Below are 13,616 nucleotides of genomic sequence, written 5' to 3'. Positions count from 1 at the left end.
GATGCATTAACCTGAAGGTACAAGGAAATAACTCCAGGAAGGTATACAAGAAGCCACATGAAAAACAAATATGTGATGGAAAAGAATTTAAAATTTTAGTAATTTTTTGGAAGTTAAATTTAAAAAATAAACCAAAGACTTTGAAGGAATGTCCTGCTTGCCCTGGATTCCTTCTGAGTGTCCCAGCTATCCCAGGGGCCCTACTCCACTTCCTCTTGCTGAGGAGCCCTACATGTGGGAAGTTTAGAAAACACTGGGGTAGTTAATGTCTTGGGGGTGGCAGTTCAAAGGATCTTCATCAACAGGTCTTTTGTAATATGAACAAACAGTGAGAGATGTGGATGTCACTTCAGTAGCTAACGAACTAGTGTTCCAGATAGCCAGGAAAAATACGAAACAAAGCAGAATTCCATCTGTCTTAACAGGGCAATAAAACTAAAGGACTTTGAAAAAGAATTATAGAAGGGTGCAAAGAACCCAATGGGATAACATTAGAGTGCCTCTGGAGACATTCATTCATGCGTTTGTTCATCTATTAAACAAATACTCACTGACTATCGATTACATACCAGGCCTTTTCTGGACACTGGGGATACATAACTGAACAAAACAGACAAACAATAACAACAACAAACAAAACAAAAATCTTGCCCTTGTGGAGATTATATTCTTGTGGAGAAAGACGTAAACAAGAAACATAAAAACAAGCAAATTACTTAGATACTGGAAGGTGACAAGTGTTATGGATTAAAAAATGTTTTAAAACAGGAGTGTTAAATTTTTTTTTTTTTTGCGGTACGCGGGCCTCTCACTGTTGTGGCCTTTCCCGTTGCGGAGCACAGGCTCTGGACACGCAGGCTCAGCGGCCATGGCTCACGGGCCCAGCCGCTCCGCGGCATGTGGGATCTTCCTGGACCGGGGCACGAACCCGCGTCCCCTGCATCAGCAGGCGGACTCTCAACCACTGCGCCTCCAGGGAAGCCCTACATTTATTACTTTAATGAGTCAAATATTTGTTTTTAAAACCAGTTACCCTCAAAAGCCTTCTTTGGACACAAAAGCTGCCCCCATTGACATCAGAATTCACTTTGACCTGTATTGTATTATGAAGAAAGTATGTAGTACATATTTTGTTGCCCATCAATATCTTTGTCCCAAGTGAATTAATCAAACCCTTCTGCATTTAAGTTAGAATTCTCCAAAGTTCTTCAAACGAGCAGTTCCATCTCCTAGAACAATGCTTCCTCACCCTCCATGAAACGCTTATACCCAAATTCTACTGGTTCAGGATACAGTTCAAAGCCTTCTTTGAACCCCAGTCAAAGCTAGCCGCCCCCCCCGACCATTTCCACCAAGTATACTCTCAGCATACTTACACAATTCTAATTACATGTTTATGGGATTATTGGATTAATATTCAGCTTCCACACTAGACTGTGAGATCCCTGAGGACAGGGACATGTTGGCAACATTCTCCACCAAATCCATAGCTTAGCACAGTGTCTGGAATATAGCCAGTGCTTAATAAACATTTGCAGAATGAAAGAAGTGATGAGCCATGTGGAGGGCATATGGCCCCTCTTTGGTGGGAAATTCCCCATTGTGTGTAATATTAGAAGGACACTGTTCTGAATCTCCTACTGCTGACAGCAAAAGTGATAGAGGGAGACCTCTTCCCTCTTCCTAACCCCAGCAGCTAGGACACAGCAGGTAACCTACACCAGATAATCAGTTGCTCTCACATAGGATATCATTCTCTGGCTGGAGATTCAAAGAGGCAGGGACAATTGAGAAATTACTTATGGCAGCACACAGATAGTCCAGCAGCTATACAACTGGGTGCCCAGCACCACAGATGTCCTGTGGCTGTGATCATGGTATTGTCCATGGAGTTGTTCCAACCAGATGGTTGGCGGTGGTTCCAACTTCCTGCCTGCTGTGGGCCTTGGCCTATTTTCAAAGCCTGGTTCTACAATGATTCTGTAAATTATATGTAATTCTTTCAAAATATTTCTTTTCTCCTTAAGCTAGACACAGCGGGTTTTCTGTTACTTACCAATGAAAACCTTGACTGATATACACAGACACATACTCACACAGAATAACAGAGAATAAATCACGGAGCCTGGAAGTGTGAAGTGAAGCTGCCTTTATAAGACACAAAGTATTGGTCCATGTTTGGACAGCATATGGGTGCTGAAGCAGAGGGCTTCTCTTTAGGTTGAAGCCAAATGTTATTCAGGTTATGACCGCTAATTGTAACTGAAGTAATTGCGAAATGTAGAATTAATCCACATTTCCCTAAGTGTAAAACAGGTGTGATTTGGAGATACTTGAGATTATTTTAGGTGGAATGCCCACATGGCATTAAATAATATTGAATCACACAGTGAGAAACTGATTCCCTTTTCCATTGTCCTTCAGTCCTTCTGACACCACCAAGGATTGGTGGATTGATATCTCTTTGATATTTCTTGAACACTTATTAAACTTCCTTTATAACAAAGAGAAGGCAGCCTCAGGCTCAGAACATTCACAGACAATAGTCTCGAGCTAGAATAGAATTACATTTATGTTTTAATTGTATTTAGTTTTCTAGTTACCTCCTATTTAGAGCAAGGCATGCTAATTTTCCATTTATAGTCACAATATAAGCCTTCTAAACAGATTTCTTTTAGTTAAAGAAGTGAGTCAACCTAAAAATAATGAGTAAATAATAGCACAGGTAGAACACAGATAAGGCAAAAATCCTGAAGATGGTGAGTTACCATCTCCAGTTTAGAAGACACCAGGACAGGCCATCAATTAGAGACACAGATACAGAATGCAAATGACTAAAAACTGAAGCAAAATCCAGAACCCCAAAACAATAGCTACAACTCCTTCAGAAACATTTCTGAAGGCACACAAGTGCGTGATGGACAAACCACTACTTCACTGAAGCCCTAGACTCTGGAAGGCGGGGGATGGAGAGGGTGGAGGCAATGATTGTCACCATCATAAAACTAAAAGCAGGTGGGTAAAAGGACAAGGCAAGGTAAGGCAGCACTTTCTTGAGGAAGAATCCACACAAATCCAGAACAGCTGTCTAACCTCATCTACCTCCTCATTCAGAGAAGGGATGGTCTCATACATAGAAGTAGCAAATGGCAACTCTCTGAATGAGAGTGATGGGCCAATCTTGTTATCCTTGGTGTTAAGGTAATATGATCTATAATTATACATGAAAACTTAAATTTTATTCTTCTTGCTTCATTAACGTTCCCTTGAATCAGTAATTCTCAATTGGAAGGAGCAATTTTTTCAGACTACTTGTATATCAAAGATTCTAGAATGTTCCACCGGGGAGTAGGGATACCAGCTCTCCCTCACTTCTCACCTAGTCAGAACCACTGTTATAAAGAGAGTGTATCATGCCCATTTGGAGGGGGGAAGTGGAAGAAAAGATTCAGAACCACTGTTTCAGTGGGAGCCATAAACAGTATAACTCCCACCCAGCCCATGTGACAGGGGTATGGGTGGTGAAGAAAGAGGCAAACTCTTTACCTTTCAGCGCCATACTATGTGGATAGAAGGTAAGGGTTAGGGAAAATTGCACCAGAGTAATTTGTAAAATTAGGCAGTGGTTAAACAGCATCTGTATTTGGAAAAGGGGTTACCACTCGGAACAGGTTTTTAATGACGAGGATCTGGTTTGCTCCAGCAGGGAAGGCCTTGTACGACAGATGTAGTCTTTCTTTTCCTCCCTCCGTCCCAATCCTCCCTCCCAATTTCTTCTTTCCCTCCTTCTTTCTTTCCTTGTTTTATTTTCCTCTTACCCTCCCATTTTCCGAGTTACTGCATATTTCTAGGGACAACAGCCCCCAAGGTTATCTGTGGCTTATTGGACATCACTAGCTTTCAAACTTTTTTCTCCAAAGCCTCACGACCATACTGGGGAAGAGCTGGCAGGGTGAGACCCATTTTCTTCTGAAAGCAGGGGGTTCAGGGTGCAGCTCTGCAGTATTTCACATCCTGGCAGTACCACTTACAAGCTGTGTGACATTGAGCAAATAGCTTCATTTCTGTTGTGCCTAAGTTTTCTCATCTATAAAATGAGAGTAATACAATTGTCTACTCGATTGGATCTTGTGAGGATTCAATGGGTGAGGTGGTATAAAGTACTGAGAACAGGAATAAGCACAGTATGATTGTTCGCTTTACATATTTGACTTCTCTCATAAGCTTTCCTTTCACAGAAGAGTTCTACTGCCCCCAAAAGATTTGAAAATCATTCTGCTACTTTTGCCCAGGGCTGTGGTCATTGTTCAAATTAGCACGCTCTTTAACCTATACTTTTCATCAATTTTCTCTTCTCTATCTCAGGATAACGTCATTCTTCAGAATAGCTCCCCTCCTGCCCTCCCTCTCCCCACCTTCCCACTGTTTTCAAGGTCAGATTCTCCCCACTACTGTCTTTATCCAGTGATTCAGCGGCTTCCTTCAGACTATTCTCATTGCATCACAGGCATCAGAAAGAACCTAATGCAACCCTCCCTTTTACCCTGAAGGAAACTTGGGTCCTGCCACATAAATTATCTCACCTAATTTCACAGTTAGTGAGAGAGGGAGGAAGAGATGTGTATCCTGACTCTGATTTCATTGCTCTTTCTCTGACATTACCTGTCTCCTCATCACTTGGTGGAAGTATATACAGAATGATTCCAACTTCCCTTCCACTGCCAGAGCCACATTTCTCTTCGATGACTCTTGAAGTTCTGCTCCCTTTAAAGAAGTCTCTGAAGTCGTGATTTCTCTGGCCTCCTTTCTCCCCACACACAGCGGACAATCTGAGACCAGCATATTTGTTTGTTCTTTCATTCACCTAACAAGCTTTTTTTTGAGCATCAAAGTAGGTCCAGGGTTGAATGACAGGGTCCCTGTGTTAGAGAAGCTCACGTCCTGCTTAGACAGGCACTCAAAGAAATATCAAGTTACAGAAAAGCTGTGTGTAAGGGCTAGGACAGGGTGAATGCACAGAATGTTGTGGAGAAGGTAGCTCACCCAGCCTAGGGGTCATGGGCCAGGAGAGGTTTCCTGAAGGAGTTGACACCTGATCTGGACCTTGGAGTAGGCATTAGCCAGATGAAGAAAAGGGAAAAGTCGCTTTAGGCAGAGGGAAGAGAATGTGGAAGGGAAGGCATAGGCAGTTAGTTGTGAGAGCAAAGAACTTTGGGAAAAGTGCCAGAAATTCTGTTCAGTAGGAGTGAAAAGTGTGACAGAATAGGAGCCATGAGGTTTGAAAGACTGGACTAGGTCTTAAAGGATCTTGTAGGTTGTACAAAAGAGTTTTATCATGGGAGACATGGGGAGTCAATGTACAAAAGAGTTTTATCATGGGAGACATGGGGAGTCAATGCAGGGGTTTAATCAAGAGGATAAGAACGTATTTTATTCTGTAGTGGCAGCATGGAGATCTTCGTTGCTGCACGCAGGCTTTCTCTAGTTGTGGCAAGCGGGGGCTGCTCTTCATTCTGGTGTGTGGGCTTCTCACTGCGGTGGCTTCTCTTGTTGTGGAGCACAGGCTGTAAGCATGCAGGCTTCAGTAGCTGTGGCTTGCGGGTTCTAGAGCGCAGGCTCAGTAGCTGTGGTGCACAGGCTTAGTTGCTCCGCAGCATGTGGGATCTTCCCGGACCAGGGCTCGAACCCGTGTCCCCTGTATTGGCAGGCGGATTCTTAACCACTGCTCCACCAGGGAAGCCCGAGAATGAATGTTATTCTCTGGATGCTTTTGCACTAATTGACCCAGGTGAGATAAGAAACTGAGATATCGCAGCATAGAAATACACACCTGTGTCCGAAATGTTCATAACCCACTGTTGAATGTCCCTATGAGCTGAATTCTTAAGGAAATCTTAAATACAACTTCACCATTGCTTTTCACTTACCTACATTTTCTTTAATAACCTGAGCTTTTGTACCTTAACTGGGTTTAACCAGTTAAGTAAATAGTAAAACCAGATTGTCTTACTATTCTTTCCTACTGTTCTATTTCTAATCACCCAAGAAAGCCTTCTTCCCTTGTTTACAATTATCCTTTTAATCGTTGATTTCAATGTCTGATAAGGAACAGATGTGCACAAAACTCATTTAACATCAAGTTTCTAATCTGGTAACATTTAACACGCAGATAAAAATGTACTTTATGAAATTTCATCTCTTTATACCTCTACCATGCCAAACCCAAAAGAGATTTTTGGATGCACTACATCAGTGGGTATCTCACATTTGAGTAAATAACTCAGATACTGCATAAAAAGTGAGTTCCAGACAAAGTATAAAGGATATTCAGTTGACCGTCCATCTGGGCAGGTTTCATATCTGCAGATTCAACCAACACTGGATTGAAAATATTCGGGGGAACAAAATTCCAGAAGGTTCCAAAAAGCATAACCTGGATTTGCCCCACACTGGCAACTATTTACATAGCATTTACATTGTATTAGGTATTATAAGTAATTTAGAGATGATCTAAAGTATACAGGAGGATGTGCATAGGTGATATGCAAATGCTATACTTGAGCATCCTCGGATTTTAGTGTACACAGGGGTCCTGGAACCAATCCCACATGCATACCGAGGGACGACTGTATTTTTAAAAGAGCCCTGATTAAATTTTTGTCAACTGTTTGATGAACCAAGAGACCTGCTAAGATAATTTCCCATCTAGAAAGATTAAAAGTTGAACCCCCCCTTTTTTTTTTGCAATTTTCATCACCCAAAATAAGCTCAAAGGGATCCATTTTTGAGTTGCTATTAATCTTATTTACATCTTAAGTAAAATTAAGATTCAGCCAGGGCTGGGAGTAGGCAAAGTGCAGAACAGCAGCTCTTTAGAAAGAACAACTCTCACTTTTCATCTTGTACTAAAATTTCGTTAACTTTTTCTGTGTTATGAGTAACTCGAGCGTCAGCAATCCCACGTTTGGTCGATGGAGTTTTTACTCATTGCGCGCGCGCGCGCACACACGCACACACACGCACACACAACCCTCTCAAGCTCTTTTTGTGCACTCCATCCACCTTTTCCAGCTGACTTTGGCCCCTGAGTCCTCCCCTCTCCTCTCCCAGGTACTCACAGGGTCTGCGTACTGGGCGGTAAGCTGGGGATGCGGTGGATATCCTTGCAGGTGACTCTGAAGTTGTCCTCCTGGTGGCATTTGCAGGGCGGAGAAGGACACCCTTTCCCCCTCAGGCTCCTGGGCAGGACAAGAAGCAGCGCCAGCTGCAGCAAGGGCGTCGGTTTCATTGTCCTCGGGGTTCCAAGGCTATGTCTTCATCCTCCACTATCGCCTCATTCTCAGCCCTTTGCGCCTCGGGTTCCCTCAGGCTGCAGGAGAGCGGGAGGGGTGGGAGGAAGGAGAAATCGATGGGGTCGTGACTTCAGCACCAAAGAGGAGGCTGGAGAGGGAAAAGAAGAGGCTCTCAAGTGCTCCGTTTCCCTAGGCAACCCTCCACCCAAACAAGCTTACGTACTTCACTTTCCTTGCCCCATGCCACTCCCGTCTGTTGCCTGACAATCAGCGCCGGTCCGGGCTGTCCCCTCTGCTCTCCAACCTGCCTCGCGCGCCCCTCCCATTACTTCCCTCCAAAGCCTAGTTCAGACGCCCCCTCCTTTCCTTGGCTCTAAACCCAACGGGCCACCTCTTCCCATGGGTGGGTAGCCTCCCCAAAGCGCCGCCTGTCGGGATCCACCCGCACGCACCCTCTATCCAGAGAAAGTTGCAGCGGAAAGGACCGTCCCGGGGCGGACGCCGGGGCCGCAGAACTTCAGCTCCTCCTGGCCTAGGACGCCTCTGCCGAGGATCGGAGGCGGGCACACGTGGCTTGCCGGCCCAAGGTGCGGCCGAGGCCGGGGCGCGACACCCACGGGGGCATCCTCACGGCTCCCCAACTTCAGCGCAAACCCGGACCACTGGGGGCGCGCAGCCACTAGCGCAGAAATTGCCGCGGGGAGCCGTCTGGCGGCGTTCGGCGGCGTCCGGCTCTCAAGGCAGCGCGCGGACTCGGCGAGGCAGGCCAGGAACTGGGCTCTGGCGCCACCTGCCGGGGGAGCCGGGAACGGCAGAAACTGTTCGAGTGCCTTGAATGGAACTCTTGAATCGAGCTTTGCTCTACGTAGTTGAAGTCGACCTGTAAATTCTGGTCTGGCCAGGAATATTATCGAGCCGTATATCCCCCCCAGAAGATGGGAAGAAGAAGAATACTTAAGGGGCACACTATTGTCTACTCATCATCCTTCACACAGTAGCCAAGAAGAGAATTTAAAATAAATATCAGATTGTGCCAATTTCGCTCTCAAAAGCTTTCGATTGCTTACTAATTCTTCTTGGGTAAAAGGACCATATAGCATCATATAGCATCTTCTCACATGCTATATGGTTCCATTTATATGAACTTCTGGGACGGCGGGGGGAAGTTATGGTGAAGGAAATCAGAATAATGGTTAGGGGAGATTGGTTAGATGGGAAAAGGACAGCGGAGAACTCATGGCAGTTATATTGATAGAAATGTTCTACATCTTGATTAGACTGGACATAAGTGGATGTATACATTTGCCAAAATCCATCAAACTGTGCACTTTAAATATGTGTATTTCAATTTTTTAGTGGCTTTGTTCATAATCCCCCCAAACTGGAAATCACCCAAATGTTCTTCCACCAGGTAATAGATAAACAAAGAGTGATATATCCATACAATGGAATACTATTCCACAATAAAAAGAAGAAATAAAAAAAATTTTTTAAGAAAATTAAGTATAAATTCTTTATACTAACCAATGAAATCCTACTATGGGTGCCTGCAAACTTTTCCTGTGAAGAAATTTTCCTGTGAAGAACCTAAATGTTTTAGGCTTGGTGGGCCACATAGGATCTTTGTCACATCTTCTCCTCCTTCTTCCTTTTCATACAACCCTCTAAAAATGTAAAAGCCATTCTTAGCTTGTAGGCTGTACTGGAACAGGACTCGGGCAGGATTTGACCTACAAGACAAGTTTGCTGATTCCTGTTTTTCAAGATCCGGCCCTTACCATCACTTTGCTGGACCTGGAAAGAGACAAGTTTATTATCACCTCTGGGCCTTTGCTATTGTTGAACTCTATGCCTGGAACAATTTGTCCCCAGATCATCACATCATTCAAGTTGTTATTTAAATATCGTAAGTTTTTCTGGAAAAACCTTTCTCAAGTAATGATCCCCCCATCATATTACCTCACCAAAGCACTTATCTCTGGTTATTATTATTAATTAGCTTACTCATTTATTGCCTGTCTCTTGCTGCTCTCCCATCCCCATCAAAATATAAGCTCCATGAAAGCAGGAACCTTGCTTTTTTTTTGGCCACTGTATCCCTAACACCAAGAACAGTGCCTAGCTCAGAGTTAGGAAATAATAAATGTTAAATGAATGAATAGGCAATGGCTATATTAGCTATCTGTTGCAGCATAATCAATAACTCCAAAATGTTAAATGTTGGCTTAAAACAACATTTACTATCTCAGAGTTTCTGTGGTGCAATTTGGGAGAGGTCTAACTGGATGCTCTGGCTTAAGGTCTATCATGAGGTTGCAAACAAAATGACGGCTAGGGCTGCAGTTATCTGATAGCTTGGCTGCAATATCTCAAAATTCACTTATTAGTTCTAGAAGCTGTTTCATAGATTCCATCCAATTATCCACATAGATGAGTTGTATTGTCTGAGTATAGACCATTTACTTCTTTTCCAATCTGAATGCTTCTCATTTCTTTTTCTTATTGGACTGCACAGGCTAGAAACTCCAGTACAATTTTGAGTAGAAAGATTAAGGGCAGTTATCATCTTGTTTCTAATCATATGGGAGAAATCATTGTTTCATCATGAAATATGATGTTAAGTATAGTTTCCATAAATGCTTTTTATCAGGTTGAGAAATTTTCCTTCTATTCTCCTTTTCTTAGAGTTTTTAATCAGAAATAGGTATTAGATATTGTCAAATGTTTTTCTGCATCTGTTAAGATGAGTCAGCATTTTTCTTTTTTAATCTGTTAATGTGGTGAATAAAAGTGATGGATTTTTGAATGTTAAACCCATTTTGCATTCCAGGGATAAACCCCACTTGATCATGTCATATTAAGTTTTTTAAATTTATTTTATGATTAAATTTTCTAAAATTTGGTTATGAGTCTTGCATAGATGTTAACTGTTATTTTCTTTTTTGTAATGTTTTTGTTAAGTTTTTGTATAAGGCTAATTCTGCCATCATAGAATAAGTTAGAAAATATTCCCTCCTCTTCAAATTTGTGTAAGTTTGTGTAGAATTTATATTATTTCTTTCTTAGTTATTTGGTAGAATTCACCAGTGAAGCTATCTGGATATTTTTACTTGTTGGAAGGTTTTTAACTTCAAATTAAATTTCTAAAAATAGATGGTAGGGCTATTCAGTGTATCTAATTCTTCCTGAGGCAGCTTTAACAGTTTGTGTCTTACTATGAATTTGTCCATTTTACCTAAATATTTGAACTTATTGTCATAAATGTGTTCATAATGTTCTCTTATCCTCTTCATATTTGTATAATCTGTTCTAATGTCAGCACTCTCATACCTGATACTCGTATTTGTGTCTTCACTCTTCCTTTCCTGATAAGTATGTCTAGAGGTTTAACAATTTTATAAATATTCTCAAAGAAGCAACTTTTTGTTTCATAGATTCTCTATTGTTTTTCTATGTTCTATTTCATTGATACCTGCTCAGATCTTTATTATCTCCTTTCTTTTGCATCTGTTGGGTTTAATTTGCCCTTCTTTTCTTAGTTTCTTATGGTGAAGGCTGAGGTCTTTGATTTGAGACCTTTTTAAAAAATAATATTGTATAGTGCTATAGATTTTCCCTCTAAGTACTGCTTTAGAGACATTTCTTAGGTTTTGATATCTTGTAATTTTATTTTCATTCAGCTGAAAATACTTTCTAATTTTCATTTTTGATGTCTTCTTTGATTTCTGGGTCATTTAGTAGTGTGTTATTTAGTTTCCAAATATTTGGGGATTTTCCACATATTGTTCTGTTGTTGATTTCTAAATTTATTCCACTGTAGAGAGAGAACATAGTTTGTATGACTTGAGAACTTTTAAACTTAGTGAGACTCAGAATAAGGTCTATTTTGACAAATGTTCAGTGTGTATTTGAAAAAAATGTGTATTCTGAATGTTCTACAAATGACAACAGATCAAGTTGTTGATAGTGTTGTTCAAGTCGTCTATATTTTGCTGATTTTTCTATCTACTTGTTATGTCAATTATTGAGACATGGGTACTAAAATTTTTTTACTATAATTGGGGATTTGTCTTTTTTTCCATTGTATTTCTATCAGTTTTTGATTCATATGTTTTGAAGTTCTACTATTAAATATACAACTATTTAGAACTCTTTTATTTTCTTGGTGAATTGATGCCTTTATCATTATTAAATGTACTTTTTTATCTCTTGTGATGTCCTTTTCTTTTTAATTGACTTTTTTTTTTTTTTTTTTTTGTGGTACGCGGGCCTCTCACTGTTGTGGCCTCTCCCGTTGCGGAGCACAGGCTCTGGACGCGCAGGCTCAGCGGCCATGGCTCACAGGCCCAGCCGCTCCGCGGCATGTGGGATCTTCCCGGACCGGGGCACGAACCCATGTCCCCTTCATCGAGAGGCGAACTCTCAACCACTGCACCACCAGGGAAGCCCCAATTGACCTTTTTATGTTATAGATAGAGACAATCCAACTTTCTTTTGATTAGTGTTACCATGCTAGTCTTTTTCTATACTTTTACTTCCACCTCTTTACATCCTTATGTTTGAAGTGCCAGTTCTTATAAATAGCAGATTGAAAACAGGTTTTGCTTTCAATCTTTGCTTTTTATTTGGATTGTATAGATCATTTACATTTGATGCCATTATTGATATTAGGTTTCAGTCTGTAATCTTGCTCCTGGTTTTCTATTCATCTCATCTGTTCTTTGATCCCTTTTTCCTTTTGTTTTTTTAACCTCTTTGGATTAATTCAGGAGTTTTTATGATTCCATTTCAGCTTCTTTGTTGACTCAGCTATAACTCTTTGTTTGGTTATTATAGTGCCTGCTTTAGGGTTTATAGTGGATGTCTTTAAGTTATCAGAGTCTACCTGCAGCTGCTATTACACTGCTTTATGTATGGTTTAAGAACCCTATAATGGTGTTACTTCCATTTCTCCTTTCCTAGCCTTTATGCTTCTGTTGCCGTACATTTTACCTATGCATAAGCTATAAACTCTACAATACATTCTTATTATTTTTGTTAAGATAACCAGTTATCTTTCAAAGAAATTTAAGTCATAAGAAAAGACTTACTTAGTTATCCTTTCTGGTCTTCATTCCTGAATGTATGTAGAGCCGTATTTTCTGCTGTCACCCGGCTTTTTATTTTTTATTTTTATTTATTTATTTATTTATTTTACATCTTTATTGGAGTATAATTGTTTAACAATGGTGTGTTAGTTTCTGCTTTATAACAAAATGAATCAGTTATACATATACATATGTTCCCATATCCCCTCCCTCTTGCGTCTCCCTCCCACCCTCCCTATCCCACCCATCTAGGCGGTCACAAAGCACCGAGCTGATCTCTTTGTGCTATGCGGCTGCGTCCCACTAGCTATCTACCTTACGTTTAGTACTGTATATGTGTCTATGCCTCTCTTTCGCTTTGTCACAGCTTACCCTTGCCCTTCCCCATATCCTCAAGTCCATTCTCAAGTAGGTCTGTGTCTTTATTCCTGTCTTACCCCTAGGTTCTTCATGACATTTTTTTTTCTTCTTAAATTCCATATATATGTGTTAGCATACGGTATTTGTCTTTCTCTTTCTGACTTACTTCACTCTGTATGACAAACTCTAGGTCTATCCACCTCCTTACAAATAGCTCAATTTCATTTCTTTTTATGGCTGAGTAATATTCCATTGTATATATGTGCCACATCTTCTTTATCCATTCATCCGATGATGGACACTTAGGTTGTTTCCATCTCCGGGCTATTGTAAATAGGGCTGCTATGAACATTTTGGTACATGACTGTTTTTGAACTATGGTTTTCTCAGGATATATGCCCAGTAGTGGGATTGCTGGGCCGTATGGTAGTTCTATTTGTAGTTTTTAAGGAACCTCCATACTGCTCTCCATAGTGGCTGTATCAATTTACATTCCCACCAACAGTGCAAGAGTGATCCCCTTTCTCCACACCCTCTCCAGCATTTATTGTTTCTAGATTTTTTGAGGATGGCCATTCTGACCGGTGTGAGATGATACCTCATTGTAGTTTTGATTTGCATTTCTCTAATGATTAATGATGTTGAACATTCTTTCATGTGTTTGTTGGCAGTCTGTATATCTTCTTTGGAAAAATGTCTATTTAGGTCTTCTGCCCATTTTTGGATTGGGTTTTTTGTGTTTTTGATATTGAGCTGCATGAGCTGCTTGTAAATTTTGGAGATTAATCCTTTGTCAGTTGCTTCATTTGCAAATATTTTCTCCCATTATGAGGGTTGTCTTTTGGTCTTCTTTATGGTTTCCCTTGCTGTGCAAAAG

At 41.0% G+C, this 13,616-nt stretch overlaps 1 protein-coding gene across 2 annotated transcripts in view; it reads right to left on the bottom strand.

The window, feature by feature from the left end:
* TSHR (thyroid stimulating hormone receptor) overlaps window positions 1-7,288 on the bottom strand; it is a gene marked incomplete at both ends in the record, with an annotated part of 174,172 nt that extends 166,884 nt beyond the window's left edge. For both annotated transcript variants that reach the window (XM_079700922.1, XM_079700923.1), the window contains one exon: window positions 7,119-7,288. In XM_079700922.1, the coding sequence (XP_079557048.1) occupies window positions 7,119-7,288 (170 nt within the window). The remainder of the gene's footprint in view (window positions 1-7,118) is intronic.
* Window positions 7,289-13,616: the final 6,328 nt, after the last annotated feature.

This window comes from Hyperoodon ampullatus (genome assembly GCF_949752795.1).
Source record: "Hyperoodon ampullatus genome assembly, chromosome: 3".
NCBI lineage: Eukaryota > Metazoa > Chordata > Mammalia > Artiodactyla > Ziphiidae > Hyperoodon > Hyperoodon ampullatus.
Note: the sequence above shows the minus strand (reverse complement) of the source record. Positions and strands in the feature narration are given on the sequence as shown.